This window comes from Frieseomelitta varia, unplaced genomic scaffold (assembly GCF_011392965.1).
Source record: "Frieseomelitta varia isolate USP_RPSP 00005682 unplaced genomic scaffold, Fvar_1.2 scaffold_182, whole genome shotgun sequence".
Taxonomy (NCBI): Eukaryota; Metazoa; Arthropoda; class Insecta; order Hymenoptera; family Apidae; genus Frieseomelitta; species Frieseomelitta varia.
In genome coordinates, this window is record NW_025109550.1 from 1,519,651 (window position 1) to 1,538,577 (window position 18,927).

Genomic DNA, 18,927 nt, shown 5'->3' on the forward strand with positions numbered 1-18,927 from the left:
TTTTTTCTACTCACCCTGTATCAAACTACATCGGTGGAAGATCGAAGAAGCAATACGCGAAGAAACTGATATGTGAAAATTAATGTAAATTCGAGACGTTCGGAACGCACGTGTGCGCGCAGCCGACTCGATGCGCGCGCGTTGAGTAATGGCGCGAATGCGTAATCATTTAAACATTTCGCGCGTATCGGTAAGGTTAAGCGCGGAACAGTCATTCGGAGAGAAAATTAATCGCGACCAAGTTGGACGGGGCTGCGGATTCTATTTACGAATTGCGTGTCTCCCTTTCTAAATCCGTCATACGATAGCAATGCGAAGAATGAAGGGAACACGTCATTTTCATCTGCACCCGTGCTACAGAGGGACGAAATTGATGTACATATTCGCCGGAGTGAAAGACATTGTTGTGAGATGGATCAAAGTACCAGAGAGGGAAAAAGAGAGAGAGAGAGAGAGGGAGAGAGAGAACGCAGGATTAAACGAGATGCGAGTTGTTGAAGAATGTCTGTAGTCATACATTTTTTTCGAAGTAACTAGGCTAACAAACGTTGACACCGGTGAATGTAGAATGTATAATTGACGATTTAGAAAATTACTCTATAAATTTTCAATACCTGCATCGTTGAGCATCGATCGCTTTATTTCTCCAAAGTAGGAAAAAGTTTCACGAGTTCAACCTATTAGATCAAGTCCAGTTTCAACAGCGTACTGTCAGTTCTTTTTGTTTCGTTTTCTTCCCCATTCAGACCTGCCATTTTAGGAATGGACATCCAGAGAACCATGTTAGACACGAGCTCGATAGGCCAGCAAATATCAGTCGCGTCGTTAAAGTGCACGTGCATCGTGATTCACGAGCGCAATAATTGTGACAGTCGTTTATTATATACCTCTCTCTTTCTCTTTCTCTAAATTCCATGGTTCTTCTAGAAAACACGGGAACTTGCGTCTGCGAATCCTGGCAGTTGCATACGAATCGCAGATTCAGCCACGATTTAACTAAATCCATCGATGTTGCGAATCGAGTTGCTGTGCACAACTGCAAATGACTGTACGGTGATGAATGGTGATGAAAGTGACGGCGAGAAAGCCGATAATTATGCAGGGAGTCTATTGCAGCGGGTAATTAACATGTTCGTCGAGTCACAGCTCGTCTTTGAAAATTTTTGCGAAACTTACGTATGCTGTGTTCGACGTTTCGCTATTTTACGTGCTTCTCTGTTTTCCACGATGCACGAAATGCAAACAAAAATTTCGCAACGTAAGTTGCTTATTTGTTGAACCACAAATTGTATATTGTATTTCACACAACTCTCCAGAGAAAACGATCTTCGATCGTCCACATCGTAATAACAATCCCGATTTCTATACGCGTTCCGCAGACTCAATTCGAAGAAAGTAAAATTATAACGCATTTTATATCGTCATATTGCAACGCAAACTCATTGCAAAAATTACTTTAGAAACTAGGGGACATGAGTGATAGTCACAAAAATTTAAGCATATAATTGTAACCAAATTACAAAGAGTCTTCGAATTTAACCTATTAAGTATAAATTGGCTAATTGTAGTTCAAATCACGGCCAATGGTAGGCATTTTATAGTCTCAATTCGAAGAAAGTAAAGCAAATTCATCAAAAAAGAAGTTGACAAGCTAACTTTAAAATACGCAATAGTCACAAAAATTCAAATATATAATTGTAACCAAATTATAAACAGTCTTCGAATTTGACCTATTAAGTATGAATTGGCTAATTGTAACTCAAATCACGGCCAATGATAGGCATTTTATGGTTTCAATTCGAAGAAAGTAAAGCAAATTCATCAAAAAAGAAGTAGACAAGCTAACTTTAAAATACACAATAGTCACAAAAATTCAAATATATAATTGTAACCAAATTATAAAGAGTCTTCGAATTTAACCTATTAAGTATAAATTGACTAATTGTGGCTCAAACTATGGCCAATGATAGGCATTCCACAAATCGAAGAAAGTAAAACTACTACAACGCAAACTCACCATAAAAGAAGTAGACAAGCTAACTTTAAAATACACAATAGTCACAAAAATTCAAATATATAATTGTAACCAAATTATAAAGAGTCTTCGAATTTAACCTATTAAGTACAAATTGGCTGATTGTGGCTCAAACTACGGCCAATGATAGGCATTCCACAAATCGAAGAAAATAAAACTACTACAATGCAAACTCACATAATAAAAGAAGTAGACAAGCTAACTTTAGAAACTTGGGAGACACAGCCAATAGTTGAAAAAAATTTAAATTTCCAAAGCCTTTGAATTTAAGCTATTAAGTGTAAATTGGCTCAAACCACGATCGCGTGATTTAAATGGTGGTCGCTTAAAAAGTCATCTCCTCGAGGATGATTCGTTTGCGAGGCCGCTTCCGGTGTCTAATCCACCGCGCAAAGACCCCTTTCGACTACACGACCGCGCTACTTAAGTAATTCCTCCCCATTTGCCTCTGCGTCACGTAGACCTCGCTTCTTCCAGCAGCGACAACTGAATCGCAACGTCCGCGACCGCTCGATTGTCCTTTCAATCGTGACTTTTTTTTTTCATGACCGCGTCTCCTCGCCGCGTCGTTACTTGCATCGTTTACCGCGCATCTGACATTCGGTGTAACGAAGATTTCCTCTCTCTCATTACAGGAATACTCCTCTAGAACTCTGTTGCGTCTCGAGAGGACAAGATAACGCCGAAAGGTACGTGTTTCGTGCGTGTTCGAGCGATCGTCGTTGCGGTTAGGTGCTTTTTCGATTGTTTGACACGTGACATGACGTGGTCACGACGGTTCGTAGCTGCGGTGACGTTAGGGTTGATTTTTAGAAAAATTCCGATATTCGGTGCGGTCTTTTTCTCTTGTCCAATTTTTTTTTTTTTTTTTTCTCTTTTGTCCACGATGAAAATGCCACGAATGACAAACATTTTCTAGAAAATTTCCTTTATTTGATCGACTCGGACTTTCGACTTTCTAACGAATCAGCTGATTCATTGTACATAGTAGTCTTTAAATAACTCTTGAAGTATCCGGTCGCTGATAGATCTGTACACAGAAACGAACACAGAAGCTGTCTAGTCACTTTTTCTTTCTTTCAAATTCCTGCTATTGCCACTACTGGCAACGCGAGAACGCGGCTCAATTGCAAATTAATTGTTCGACAATTTCATTCATCGCGAGTACAGCCAGTCGTTCCAATGTAGGGAACACGCTGATACGTAATGACATGAACCAACAGTGCACGCGTGAAACTCAACATAAGAGCAATTTCTCTCCGAATCCCCGCAGAGTATCGAATATACATATGTACCTCGACTCGAGGCGATTCTTCAGGAGTGAAACGCAGCGGCGGAATGACGAAACGCGTCTCTCGGGAGACGACCACGTCGTTCATCTCCCCCGTCTCGATCGTACGATGCATAACACTTATTACACAACTGTCTGTATGTATATATACCTGGTTGGTGCAGCATCGCGCAAAAATATCGATGGTGTTCACGATCGTTCAGTTTCACGAGACTTTCTACGTTCTTACGCTTGTGTACGAAAGTCTGTTCAGAGTGGCGAGGCTGAGGAATATTTGTCTCTCTTCCAATGAAATCGAACACGGTTACGTCCGTGACATGCAGACGTTCACGTTCTGCGAATCGAACGACGAATTTCCCTTTCGCTGTCCTTGAAGGATTTCAAGGAGAACGCCAATCAGGTTACGAACGCGCGAACAATGCGCGCCGCGTGCGAACTTCACCCGTTTAGCACGCCCGTGAACTTCTAATCGCGGTGACAACGCCGCTTTCTTGCCGCCTAACCGGAAGAACGGCGAAAGTGGAACCTGTTCCACTTCCGTTTCACCAATTTCGATGCTCCAACGTCCACCGCTATGGCGGATGCGCCACATTGCACCGCTCACGTTCTGCTGGTATTACGTACACTCCACTCCGAAAGTGTTAGGACACTTACAGAAAATGAAATGAAAATTTGAAAGAAATTGTTATAATTAGGAAATTATTATAATTTCTGAAATTTATTTCAAAGTTAGTTTATTTTAAAGTTATATTAAGTTGGGAGAGGTATATATAGTTTACATTATAGTTAATAGTTTATTACATTATTTAGTACATTATTACAGTTATTATTTATACAGTATATTTATTATTACAGTATATTTAGTACATTATAGTATATAGTTTACATTATTTGTTATACAGTACATTATAGTATATGGTTTACAGTATATTTATTATACAGTATTATTTAGTACATTATAGTATATAGTTTACATTATAGTAAATAGTTTATTACATTATTTAGTACATTATTATTACAGTTATTATTTATACAGTATATTTAGTACATTATAGTATATAGTTTACATTATTTGTTATACAGTACATTATAGTATATAGTTTACAGTATATTTATTATACAGTATTATTTAGTACATTATAGTATATAGTTTACATTATAGTAATAATAACATTAATTTTGCTAAAAGAAAGTTAAATTTTTCATCGATATATCCACCGCGGTTTTTTTAATTAATTGTTCGACTAATTTCGGCATTTTATTAGTTTCTCTATTTCTGATACTATTTGGTTCCATGCATTTTGTAGTTTGTTCCATAAATCATTTTGGGACTTTGAATACACCTCACGGATTTTCCGATCTAAATAATTCATTCCAAATCTTCTCTATTGGGTTCAGATCGGGGAATTGAGGGGCACAATTATTTTTGATTCATCACTCTGTTCTAAATGTTGCAAATAGTCTTTACAAACCCTTGCAGTGTGCTTGGGATCGTTGTCATGCATGAAAATAAAATTTTGGCCTCCCAGATGATATGGCATGATCACGTACAATAGACAAATATTGTTCTTTTTTCAGAATCCCTTCGATTTTTATTAAATCACCAACACTATTTGCTCCAATACACCCCCAGACCGTGTTTAACTGTGTTTAACTGTGGGTACGATACAGTCAGGAATTATTTTTCCTTCAGGTCTTTTAAAAACATAAACTCGCCGCTTGCAACCGAACACCTGAAATTTAGATTCGTCGGTCCATAAAACATTTTTCCACTCTTCGACTGACCAATTTCGATACTGTAGTCTTCCTACTTTATTTTATGGTCTTAATAATGGTTTCTCTTTATATAGCTACGTATCCACGAAAAAATTATCCTAATACTTTTGGAGGGGAGCGTAACTGTCGAAACTCACGCTCCCGTAGGCGTTAATTTTGGTTAATTGTACACCTCGTTGGAAATGATTAAAGTATTGCGTGTATCGACGATTGAAAGGTTTCACTGCTCGTACCGCCAGTGAAAAACGTATTTCTTACCTTTTGTGGAAGAACGATTTCGAGATTCGATTGGTCTATGTTTCTATTTAATTTTGAAAGATCTATTTAATTTAAGAGATTTTAATTTAACCTTTGTGAGAGTTTTATCGTTTCTTTTATTATCGAAGCAATTATATAGGGTTATAGTATTTCTTGACACGTTAAGTGCTGTGCGTACTTCGTTTAACGGTAAGAAAAACACAAGATCACGGCACGATCCAGCATCTCAAGATGCCGAAAATTTTGTAAAAATTATTTTGTAGAAAATACAAGAAATATTAGTAGAAAAACCACATCTTTGCCTAAGCTCTTTCAATAAAATCCATTAAAATTATTATCGCATCATTAATACTGTATAACAGAAGCAATACTTAGCTACTATTCTTTCCTGTAATCTTAAAGTTTTTCAAGTTTTAATACACGTGTCTCACCATCTATCAACATGGTAGCACTTAACGTGTTAACGAAGTATATATATATAAATATACTCGATAGTTGCGTTAAGAAAAAAAAAAATAAAAAATAAAAAAGCTCGATTCTCAGCTCCTCCCTTAAACGCGAATTTCTTTCACGCTTGTTGGCGTATTAGATGTCAGCGTTGAAAGGCAGTGTGCTTTCACGCGTCTCGCTGTATTAAATATTAAAATGGCAGAGGATGAGGTCATCTTGAGGCGCCGACGATTCTGTGCGCGATGAGTTCTTTGTTGTAATCTTATGAATATGTATGGAAACTTTCGTTTGCCCGGCAACTGTGAATCTGGGTATGTGGAACGATCTTCCTTTCGAGATAGATCGGCAAATAGCTCGCTTCCTATTATGTAAACTCACAGCACGCATACGTGGGTGTTTTTTTTTTTTTTTTTTTTTTTTATCAAAGGAAGATGCTTGAAATATAATGACTGGTCGGTCAAGAAAAATGGACAGAAACAGCAAGGATAAGGATACGTAGTTTTATTAGAACACTTTCAGGATTTCCAAATTTCCCTTCCCTTCTATAAATTATTCGTCACAAATTTGAATTTGAGCATATTAAAGGATAAGCTGTAATTAAATTAAATATAATTTGTAAATAATTTATAGAATAATAGTTACAAATATAATTTGAATACAAGTATATTAAGATGAAGGACGTTTAAAAAAAAAAAAATAACACATCAGTTTCAATTGACTTTTATCGTTAATAACGCTATAGAATCTATAACTATAAATAAGAGTGTATATTTGTGAATATACTTGTATTTTTTTCCTTTACGTTTATTGCATTATAAATTTCGAGAGGCCCATAAAATGTGCAACGCTGGCCCGATATCTCGCGTGGAAGATTTCAGTTTCACTTTCACTTCGACCACGCAGTACCCGATTCTTGTAATCACTCTGCCGTAATACCTCAAATACTATAAAATGCATTTATTACGAATCCGGGCAATGTAATGTCGAGAAATTAATTGACGTAATTCAATTCTCGTAAGCCTCGTATCCCATGAGTTCTGCGAAGTTTAATAACTTTTGCTGCTGAAATAATAAATATCGATTTCACACAACCCAAATTACATATCTCTTATATACTTGCTTCACTTATGTTACGTAATGGTTATAAAGGTACTCTTTTATTATATATTATATATTATATATTATATATATATATCGAAATTGCAATATCTCATTTTAAACACAAATAAGCTGAATAATATATAATATATAATAATATATAATTCAATTTATTTGTGTTTAAATGAGATATCGCAATTTTTGCACGCATTTCATTAAGTTATATAATTCTTACATTTCTCTATTGTGTACTAAGAAACAGTGTGAAATTAGATAACCTTCTCTGAATGCTAGGACTCAAATACACACACACACATACACAATATATCACTCAGCTTACTTGTGTTTAAAATGAGATATCGCAATTTTTGTTCGTATATTGCATTAAGTTAGGTAATTCTTACATTTCTTTATTGTATACTAAGAGGTGGTGTGAAATTAGGTAACCTTCTGTGAACCTCCTTTAGGAATCAAATGATAGATTAATTAATGTTTCGCATATCCCTTTGATAATTTCATTTTTCGAATAGTGGCTCGTTACAAATTGTAAGTAGAATTATAATTTTAAGTCTCTTTGACGTTGAGAAGCGTTAACGGTAGAAGTCGAAGAAATTTGTCTTCCCTATTGTACGTTCCAAGGAACATTATACTTCAGGAACACTACGCTTTTAACCCACCAGAAGAAGCTCTTGTGCACTTCCGTTTCTTTGTTGCTACGAGCTACACTCTCAGTAGAAATAGTCACGTTTTTACCGTATTAATTGACGCTTCAATACGGTACTTCTTTCTCCGAGCTCATTGTCATTGTTCGTTTATTCGAATACGCGAGTTTTTTTTCTCACGAGTCAACCAAGAAAGAGCTCGATTAATATGGGGAGTATTGGAACAGCAATGAAAGAAAGATACATCTGAACGCTTGGAAAAAAAAAAAATCTGCAAGAGGACTATAATTTATAAAACAATAAAATTATTCCCACTCAGGATCAGAAGTGAGAAGTGAGATGATTTTGTGGACTGGTTCAATCATTTGTCACTGCACGTTCGACGTCTCTTTGCATGGAAGAACAACAAGCAGTTGATAGAAAGCGGTCTTTCTCTCGATCGTATTCGAATCACGAACGTTAACAGAAAACGATAGGAACGATCAGCGAAACCAAAGTGACGGAGGAAAGAGCGAGCGCATAATTGTCCTCTTGGGACAGAGAAACGTTCAACAAGTAATTACAACGGCCAATGTTTCTCCGGATGTTAATTGAGGTGAAACATTCGCGTTCGCCAGGACGACTGCCAGGTTGGAAGAAGTCCAAGGGTCCGGGCACGACCTTCGCTCGTTACGCGATCCATGCACGAGCGAATGCGTTTAACGACATTACCACGAGACCTTGTTCTTGAAATACTTTCTCACAGACGACGCGAAATGGGACGAAAGAAGGTACGAAGGCTCGACGACGAGTTGTAACCTTCGAGGCAAGTTTTTAGAGATTCTAATGCGTGCTATTAGATTATCTCAGAAGACTTGTCGCTGAATTGATGTCGACGCATCTCTTGCAAAACAACTTTTTAAAAAAAAAAAAAAAAAAAAAAAGTAACGTTGGAGCGTTTTCTCGAATTAAACGTTTGACTCTTTTTTATTTTTCTTTTGTTTTTATTTTCATTACTCATAATCGCTTCAATCAATCACTTGCGCGGGTTATTATTATTAACGACTTGAAATTAAATCTTGTGAATCTAATTTATTATAAAACTATTGTTAGATTTAGTCGTAAAAATTTCTTAATTTTAGGAACGCTTCTTCATCATTTGGGTTGTTAGTCAAGGAAGAACTTATGTTTAGTTGATGTCTATCTATTTTCTGTACTGGACAATAATACGTTCCGCCGTCAATTGAACTTTGCACAAATTTCAAGTTGGGGGCAGACTCTGGACGTTTTGAAAAATATTCAAACAAACGTTATTTTTATATTACTTTTCAAAGTTATTTCAGAAATGATCTATTTGTAAAATAGATAAAAATAACGAGATCATATTATTAAGTATTTCATACAAGAATTTCAATTAACTTATTTCCAATTAAATGATTCATTTGTTATTTCATGAAATAACAAATATCTCTTATTTGCTAGAATCGTTTTTTGTTATTTGATTTCGATGGAAATAACTGGTATCTTGAGTTATGGAGTCTTCTTTGTTGAGGAGGATACTGGTAGTTGAGTTTGATCATTATGGCCCGTTATGTTCCTTGAGATTACAACTTGTTCGTGTCTTGGTAGAGAACGAACAATTGTCTTCTTAAAAAATTCATTTTTAATTTTTCATTTATTTTTTTTTTATTTTTTATTTAATTTTTATTAGCCACATGAGGATTTTTACATTGATTTCACTGTTTTATGCTAAGAAGTACAGATTCCGGAGGTAAACTGTCGGTGTAACGTCGATCAGCGAGTTAGCTGCTTCTTTGACTTCGCAAGAAACGCTCAAAGTTGCAAGAACGTGGAGAAAAATTTCGTAAGGCAGGAAAAACGTTAGAGACAGGGAAAGAGAGAATGCTGAAAAGCCAGATTTACTATTTATTCTCTCTTACGTTCAGTTATTAATACGGAAAAGTAAACGATTCGTGGCGTTTCATTGTTAAACGCGCTCCACCAGCGATATATGCATACCGTTAACACAGAGCGGCGCATAAATCGCAGTCGATGTGCACAACGATCAATCGTGTCGCGTGGACATTTATCAAGATGCACGGGCTCACGTGTACGCGGCCAACCGAGACGAACGACAATCACTGTCCGGGAACCATTCCTTGCAGATCCTCCTCGAGCCTTCAGGACAAGAAAAATCCAAATGATTGAGAGAGGGATCAAACTGTGGTTTCGTCGGTCGTACGAAACGGAAAAATCGTTAAAACTTCGATCTTCACTGATATTATTATATACTATATATATATATACATATATATACATATATATACTGATAATTAATATTATATATTTGATATTATACAGAGTGAATAGGAAAAAGTTCTGTATATTTCTATGCTAGATAGTAGATAGCTCGCTGAAACATGGAAAAAAATCCTAATAAACACGGGTCGAAAGATCAACAGTGTCAAAGTTATAAATTTTGTTAGATAAGATTTTTTGTTTCGGTTGAAATCGACTTGTGAAAAAGTTAGAACATCTGGGTATCTTTGAAAAAATTTAACTTTAACACGAAAATATTAAGTCAAGCGTCATGCATAGAAATGGAAGGACATGTAAAAGTCTCCTGTAATCAGAAAAAGAAGAAATCATACAGTAAACCACTACCTACATTTAGTACGATAGCTCTCGAAGCGAAAGAATTCGTTTCTTCGGTCAAAACAAACAATTAAAATTATTAATTTTTCGACCCACGTTAGTTAGGATTCTTTTTCATGGTTACTACTTTTCGACGAGTACCATCTACTCTAGAAGTTGTGAACCTTTTTTTCTATTCACCGAGTATATGTAAGTAGCACACGAGACTGTGGAAACTATTTCGAGAAATTCTTCTTCTCTCCTTAGTGATATTCATTTTATCATTACTTGTCAACACATGTAGGATTATTAGATGCGTTAAAATGAGGGAGATTTATATATGATATTTATAGTATTATAATAATCATTATATCATTATAATAATAATTAAATTATGATATTTATATCATTTTATAGTATTTTATATATTTTATAATATTTTATACATTTTATATATTTTATAATATTTTATACATTTTATTTTTTTTATAATATTTTATACATTTTATATATTTTATAATATTTTATATATTTTACAATATTTTTACATTTTATATATTTTACAATATTTTTACATTTTATATATTTTACAATATTTTTACATTTTATATATTTTATAATATTTTATACATTTATATATTTTGTAATATTTTATACATTTTATATATTTTATATATAGATAATTTCTAAAAGAAATGATAGATCAGATGCCAAAATGAGTCTGAAATCTCCACAAACCGCTGTCCGACCTCTGAGCAGCGGTTTGTGAAGATTGCACCGCTGCTGAAGAACCGCGTTAGACCAAGGTGTTCACCCGATGGCTAGGTGGGGATGAAGGCCACGTACTGCTTCTGCAAATGCCTCGACGATGTGCACCTAGACCTACAAAACGAGATAACTCGCGGCGATCTACCGGCGCGGTGACTCGTTGCGTCGCGCGTACACTCGCGGATCCGAGGTGCCGGTAGACGCCAGCTGAGACGATATCGAGAGCCGAAAACACCTGTTTGCCGATTCATTTTGTGATGCACATGCCGTACCTCGTGTCAGATACAACTTCAACAAATTGGAGATAGTGAGATTAGTAGTTTTTTAATCAATCGTGGCGGAGCTGTGAGATCGATGGTGCGAGAAAGTTGTGCATCGTTCGCCACGTTTCAAGGATCAATTTTGTAAGGTTCGTTGTGCGTTCGTCATTTGATTTCTTTCGTTCTGGAATTATTCGTTGCGAAGCAGAAGATTTAACATATCGGAAAATAAATAATGTTTAAAGCTTCTTATACTACCATCTGATCAGAGAAATTCTCAAGTATCGGAACGAAGAAATATCGATAGAATGTATAAAAAGCTTCGCAAAGGATTGAACACGTCGGGAAGCAATTTCCGTGTATTTCAGCGAGGCATATTTTAACGATTCGCACGATGTCGGAGATTTCAGCGTCAAAGTTAGCATCGCGAAAAAAAGAAACGCCGTTTAACAGACTCGAAGGAACGCTGAGAATCCACAGAGAGAAGAAATTGCAGAGAGGGAAAAGCGGTCGGGTCAGGTATCCCCACAATCCTCTTACGCTTTATATTAGTGGAATCGATATTTTCGAAGCTACCAACAATTCCAATGCGAGAAACTTGCTTCCCTGTGAGACCTAACTGTCATGTCCAGTAATGTGACGTAACAACGACTAATTGCTAAACTCGACAGCTTCAACAAATATATCTCACAAACTTCCTTTTTGAAAAAAATAATCTTTGCCACCAGTCTCTGTTGCCTGTGAATAATCTGCACATCCCCTCCCATAGATCGTTAAAAGGATTGCACTCGGCAAACCCACGCCTACACAGTGCAGAATCCTGGAATTCGATTCATTATTTCAGTGTTGAAGCAGCCTGGTGGTCGTGTCTGTTCCAGGTGGTTTCGCCGTAGGCAGCCGCGAGAGATGTGGTCGCGCACGCGATTCTTGCTCCTGGCGTGGACGATCGTGCTGTTGGCTGGTGCACGGCTCAGCAACGGATCGCAGAGGCCGCGTCTCGGCGGCGCCGTCAACATCTTCAGCCGTTACGGCTACCTCAGCATTAGCATGAGAGTGGTCCCCAGAAACGACACGGACACGTGGATCTTCCGAGAGCCGACACTGGACGTTTTCAGGAATCCGACACCGGTGGTCGTTAAACAACGGCAACAGGCGGCGGTGTTCGACGGAGACTTCCACATGGAGTTCTGCGACAACGTCCGACAACTATTGCAGGCCTATTTCCGGGACTTCACGTTCGAACGGCTGGAGAGACCGTGGCGAGCTTTCAGCGGCAGCTGGTCCAAGGCGGCCATTGCTCGCCACTTGGGCATCAACTCGTCCTTCATCACCGGTGAACATTGTTACGTGCTGGTGCGTGTTGCCAGGTTCCGCGAGAATCAGAAACTGGCCAGTGCCGCGGACTCGATGATTCTGGACGAGGCTGTGCTCCGGGAAACGGAGAACGTCACGATTGGAGATACGGCCAGCGTCGTTCGATTCATCAAACACTTTGGATCGCACTACATCGCTGCTTACGTCACTGGCAACTCTTTGTATCAGGTAAACACAGAGATGAATTATTAGCGTACAATTATATCGTTACGAAATTTTGCAGAAGCGCTTCCTTCAGGATGGAGTATTTTTCAAAAGTAATGTCCCCTGAAAGGATGATCCCCTCCGCATGTAACAAACATTTGAATCCTCGTATATATCCTCGTATAAATGCTCATGCAATTGATTTATGGCTGCATAAAATTTATTGCCTCGAGCCTCGCTTCCGAGAATCAATTTGAATCTCCACCTAGTATCATCAAACCATCTCCACTCACGCCACGGTTGCAAAACGTTACCAAAGAAATCCTGTTTCGACAACCAATTGCTTCTCCCACGTTGAAATTGCAGCTTGGAAAATTATATAATGTATGCACTAACGTGTCGTTTTCTGTATCTTTCTTTTACCAATGTACGAATCTCTTGGACATCGATCTAAATAAATAGTTTATAAATATAATAGTAACGACCGGTTAACCCGACGACCACCCAGAACAGACATTAGCATAAATGATTATCGTTGATTCTTTAATGCTTATTTAATTGCAATCGTAAATCACGCACGTCTCGTACAGGTACGAAAGAGAATATTAGACGCAGGAAGACGATGGCTTTTTATGCAAAAATAAATCGACAGAGCGAAATAAAATTTCTGATACCAACGGAGAACTTTTGCCTTTGATCTGTCTAATTATTTCGAAAACGTCTGTTTCAAGGTGTTCGTGTACACGCAACAAGCATACCTGCGCATCAAAGAGCGGCTGAAGACCCGCGGCGTGGCAGATTTGTCGAACATTGAATTGAGCAACTATTTTTCACCGTGGTACGCGGAGCACATGGGCTCGATACAAGCAGCAAGCGGAAATCGCACCGTCGAGGCTTGGGCGGTGGAACGGCTTCGAAACCAATACTACATTTTCTCGTACGCCAGCTTGCTGAAATTACACGGTGACGGGATGCTGCTGAAGCAACTGGACAGTTTATTGGAGAACGAGGCGTTGTTACAGCTTCAGCTGAAGACGCTCGCGCCGATCTTCAAAGATCCTCAACGGCGCGAGTGGTTCCTCGAGGTGATCGACAATTACTTTAAGTTATGGGAGGTGAACATGTGAAGCGAAAACACGAGACATGTCCCGAAGGGAGAACATTGGTACACCTGCGTTTTTATATTTGCATAATATTACGTACGTGGTACGATCTGTAGGACCACGGTATACGCGTACGTATCTAATTTAGACAAACGACGACCGATGACTTCGACGTGAAACGACGTATTCGTCGTTGTTATTAGAACGGTTATTAATGCTCGAGAGTCGTTAGTCACGGTCCGCTGGAAGTTCACTATTGTTTCTCCGTTAAACGGACGCTAGGATTTAATAGAGAAACGCCCAACTGCTATTACATTCTTATTAAATAAGTATTTATTATTATAATTGACGATAGAAAACATTTTTATACAAACATTTTAAATATATATATATATATATATATATATATATATATATATATATATATATATGTATATATATATGTATATCACAAGCAATTTTCGTAAAAGTGACTGAAAAATGCGCGACGTTCTGCCTCCACGTTTGCCATTTCGCTTTTAACATCGATTTAATAGTTTTCTGTAACATTGTTGTCTAAGCTCGTCAAGAGAGTTGCGATAAACGCAGAAACAGAACTCGTCGCTGTTTTCCTTCTTTCTCGCGTTGATTTTCTTTTCGAGTATGTTCAAACTTCGATGAACCGATACTTTTAAAAATAAATCTGCGCACTTCATTTGTTTTATTCCTACAAACTTACGGATGCTACTTCTTTTTTTTTTTTTTAGTCGAAATGAATCGATGTGAGTATTCGAGTATAAAAGAAAGATCAATTTGTATGTCACGTATCAACGGACAAGTCATTTTATTGGCACGATGAAACGATTGATGAATAGAACTTGTAGGAAAAGTCAGTTTAATCGATCTTGATGAACATTCGATGTTATTATATCTTATTTTTATGTTTTCTTATCTCTCGACTTTTCTCGTAAACAGTGTTATAACAATAAACGTAATAAAAGTGCAAAACAAGTTCATTAAAAAATGTATGAACGTTCAAATGTTTTTTAAAGAAAAATCATTTGAAGATTAAAAAACACACAAATGCAGTAGGTGTATCATAAGAATCAGTATTTTTATATCAAATTTAATTATATTATATATTCTATAACTGATTTTTGAAGAATAATCTTGAAAAACGCGTAATTATTCGCTTTTATAAAATTTTGTACGTACATTGTATTTTTAGTTATCCCTAAGTAGATCCCTAAGGTTCCTATTGCTCATTAGATCGCACTTAAGGGTACATTTTATTCTAAAAGATACAGCCATTTAAATCAACTATTTTCTCCAATGTACGTACAAAATTTTTCGTATGAATCGATAAATTTGAATTATTCAAGCTTCTTTACAAATTAACATATCACGAAAAAATGTGACAATATTTATAACGTGAATTTTTTGCGTTGAAAATCAATTGTCTTTTTTCTTCTTTATAAATTTCGACATTCTCATTTCGCACGACACTCTTCAAAAAAAAACAAAAAAAAAGTGTAACAATTATAAATGGATAATTTATCTCCAGAAATATTGACTGTGGTAAGATTATTCTATTAATATCTCATTAATACTTAAATTCGAACTTTATATATCACATTGCCTATCGATTGTGATATTAATTTTAATTCGAGATAAAAGGAAGTCTCGTTACTAACTACTCGTTTCGCTATAAATTCGTAACTGTACACTTGTGCATTAATTTCAATAGGTTTTTTTAAAGGTTTGTAATTTCACACATGCTTGTTGTTCTCTACCTAACTTTCTTCCATTAACAACTAATATAAGTGGAGTTTCGACGCGTATAGATTTGAAGTCAAAATCCTGAAAAAGCATATATTAGATATAATCGTTAATTTTAAAACAATCATATATATATCAGTATAATAATACTAACGTTATCAAGATAAGAGAACTTTTGATGAATCACAAATGGTTCAGGTATAGCAACAGAATCTCCTATGGTAACTCCACGACCTTTAGCAAGATTATATACTGTTACAGCAATACACGTTTTCTCCTCATCAACGAGACAAAAGGCGCTAAATATATTGGATATGTATTAATCATTGGTCATGGTTTGTTATGATTTTTGAAAGATGAAATGAGACTCACAAAGGTACACAATCGATGTCTTCTATCCAACATACTACTTTTCCAAATACAACTTTCTCTGGATTTAGCCCAAGGGCTAAGTCTTTCAGTAATACTAAATCTAATTTTACAGTTTTCTGGCCGGACGTAAAAGAGCCACCTTTGTATGGTCCCAAATGTTTAACATCCAATGCCTACATTTAATCAGAAACCTATAAATATGTATAGGTACCAGCTTCATGTATTAAGTTTATAGAATTTTATAAAATAAAATTCATCTTGAACCCACATTCCGATTAGAAAAATAAATATATCGTTTAAAAAAATTTAAATACCTTTATCATTTGGTACAATCTCTTCGGTTTCATTTTTCCGTTATTGTTTACTGAATTTTGTACATCCTTCAAATATCGTAACAATTCGTCCCTTTTGATACGTGGTATTTCCCACAATGGATCCAGTAGTATCGCTCTCTCAAAAGATTTCATTGCTAAACTATATTCCTCTTGATACTTTAAGGTCTATCGTTGCAATACATTTGCATGAAAGCAAGGAATTAAAGTGCATCGATATTGTATTGGAAATAATAAAATGCTTACCACTGCCTTATTGTGAAATAAATCAGCAGTACTTCCTGCTACGATATCTTTTTCCTAAAACAATATAAATACGTTCACTGCTGGTCAAAAATAAAACTTGAAGACTATTGCGATATAACTTACTGCTTGTGCATAAGCCGACATGCAGAGTCGTAAAGTTGCGGGATTTTGTGCTATTGTAAAAAAGGAAGACAAATAAGCATTTCCTAAAATTGCCCAAGAAATACCATCTGATGTATCAAGACTGACCGCTTCCTTAGCATATTGCACTCCCTTCTGCATATTTTGTATTTGTTGCTCAGCATTAAGGACTGGTTCTTGTCTGAGTACCATTGATAAATTTCTTAACGATACCTTATTCCCACCCTATAATATTGCATTTTAGTTATACAATATATAACGAGAAAGCGAATAACAATGAAAAAAGAAATTTTACATGGCGTACAGCTCCGACGAAGCAATTTTTTGCTTGTTGAATATCGTTATTTTTCCAATAACAGCATCCTAATTCATTCCATGCTTCTACTAAGTTAGGCTCCAACTTTACTGCCTTTGTCAGTAACTCTTCCGCTTGAGGTATAAAACGTTCCGTGACATTTAGAGCTTTCCCTTTCAGATAGTAATATTTCGCTCGTGATCCATCGATCTCGTATCCCTTGCACTCATCGAACTTATTTAAAGTATCTTTCATCTCTTTTTCCACATCGCTGTTCTTTTTAATAGCTTCCTCGATAGAGTGATTTTCAAAATAATGATCTCGAAAAAAATATAACGCATTTACTTTTTCCTAGAATAAATAAACAAAACAATAGACATCGAAACAAGTTTCGTAAAATTCAACGGAAACGGAAGAATATAGGTTAGTTTTACACGTCAGTGAAACGACATGAGGAAATGAATCAATTATGTAAATTTTCGTTATTAAAACCGTGTATACCGTTAATGCTACAATGGGATCCTCCTTAACAGTGTTCGAGGATTTCGCTCCTGCAACCACTTTATCATCTATTGTTGCGGACATTTTTCGAAATACTTTCGTAAACTGCCTATCACAGTAAATTCGTTGTGCGTCAAATACACGTGGAGATTTTGCTTCTATACATAACGTACATATATTAGATGCATGCGATCTAACGCTCGAACAATCCGTTACAATCAATCATTCGAAAATCTCAACGATCGCAGTCTAACCGAGGAGGTTATATCATAAGTCGTTAATGCAAACTATTACATATAAAGTACTATCCACAATAAAGTTAAAGCTACTCGTTATCAATTGCTGATTCTCAACGAACGAGATCAAATATACAATTACTAAAACTTATCAACGCTACAATTACGACAAAAGTACAAAAGTTACGAAAAAGATTGCCGCCAGTCCATGATTTTTCACGGTATTTAAACGTCAAATTTCGTTCGCACGCGTCTCTGTAGATTAAATTTCATCGATATAGTTCAAGCGTGGACCGAGAGTAGCGCCACCGTCGCTTCTCCCACTGCCACTCGTCACGAACATCGAGCGAGCGTAACTAGTATAATCGCGTACTTTGTGACCGAAGCTTCCCCAGAAGGCTGCATCGTCTCAGGATCGCCATTTTATGTGTTTGGCTCTGAGACTGGGACGGTGGGTGCGTGCGGTGCAAACTACAGAGCGTATCTATCCGTGTATTATCCGCAAGATGTTACCCAAATACTTTGCGCCCGACATGTACGACAAGTAACGACAGGTGTCGGTGTGTGTGATCGGGCAGCGAAGGCTCGGGCCGAAATGGTCCCGGAATAGTGAATTGTGCGTGAGAGTGTTTTCATCGAGTAAAGTGCGTCGCGCACAGGCTTTTTCCACCAGTCGCTGTCACCAGTTTTGTTTAAATACCTGTGCCACTCGGGAAGTTGGCTTTGGCTCAAATTACGGACGGCCTCTGGATTCCTTACGACCGCCCTTCGCCACCATCTACGATGAGTTCGCGCAACATACCCTCAGACAAGGTGAGCCTCTTGTCAGTTGTTCTAATATGTCTACCGCACCCTTCCGCCTCCTCTTTCTCCTTTATCCTTCGCTACCAACGCAGTCTCCGACTCCCGTTCGATACCCATCGTGCACTAACGTATCACTCGGTCGTACCTTTGTTCACTAAGTCACGGCCATCCGACCATCAATGCGTAAAATTACAGCCGGATCAATGAGATGTCACCTAGCGCCTATCTGCCGCCTGTTTTCCCCGATTAAACAACGGATGTACACCCTCGCATCAGCGATATATATACAATATATATGTATATATCTCTTTTCTTTTTTTCATTATATATGTACTCTGTCCGTTTCCTCTAAATTATTTCGTTACAACGTCTCTCTCGTTGAAAATTCTCGACCGAGACATGTCCGACTA

At 37.0% G+C, this 18,927-nt stretch overlaps 2 protein-coding genes across 7 annotated transcripts in view; one reads left to right on the plus strand and one right to left on the minus strand.

The window, feature by feature from the left end:
* LOC122538860 (torso-like protein) overlaps window positions 1-14,177 on the plus strand; it is a 28,721-nt gene extending 14,544 nt beyond the window's left edge. For 3 of the 6 annotated variants that reach the window (XM_043673326.1, XM_043673325.1, XM_043673328.1), the window contains exons 2-3: window positions 12,090-12,753; window positions 13,461-14,177. In XM_043673326.1, coding sequence (XP_043529261.1) covers window positions 12,118-12,753; window positions 13,461-13,856 — 1,032 coding nt within the window. In that variant the 5' untranslated portion in view covers window positions 12,090-12,117 and the 3' untranslated portion in view covers window positions 13,857-14,177. Of the gene's footprint in view, window positions 1-2,670; window positions 2,725-10,862; window positions 11,361-11,421; window positions 11,731-12,089; window positions 12,754-13,460 lie in introns of those variants that run through there. The other 3 variants (XM_043673327.1, XM_043673329.1, XM_043673324.1) reach the window with 3 other exon arrangements.
* Window positions 14,178-14,578: 401 nt separating this feature from the next.
* On the minus strand, window positions 14,579-17,741 carry LOC122538859 (tetratricopeptide repeat protein 5-like). Its single transcript, XM_043673323.1, has 8 exons — window positions 17,478-17,741; window positions 16,977-17,327; window positions 16,664-16,906; window positions 16,541-16,594; window positions 16,277-16,462; window positions 15,963-16,135; window positions 15,745-15,889; window positions 14,579-15,671 (listed from the first exon to the last, which is right to left on the minus strand). The coding sequence occupies exons 1-8, from the start codon at window positions 17,559-17,561 to the stop codon at window positions 15,552-15,554; spliced, it is 1,356 nt and encodes a 451-aa protein (XP_043529258.1). The 5' UTR covers window positions 17,562-17,741; the 3' UTR covers window positions 14,579-15,551.
* Window positions 17,742-18,927: the final 1,186 nt, after the last annotated feature.

Excerpts from the sequence above, each read along its gene's own strand:
- LOC122538859 (XM_043673323.1), bottom strand. The coding sequence starts at position 17,561 with ATGTCCGCAACAATAGATGATAAAGTGGTTGCAGGAGCGAAATCCTCG. Across the intron at positions 17,328-17,477 it reads ATCCCATTGTAGCATTAACG|GAAAAAGTAAATGCGTTATA; the intron begins GTATACACGGTT and ends TATTTATTCTAG. Across the intron at positions 15,890-15,962 it reads GACATCGATTGTGTACCTTT|CGCCTTTTGTCTCGTTGATG; the intron begins GTGAGTCTCATT and ends CAATATATTTAG.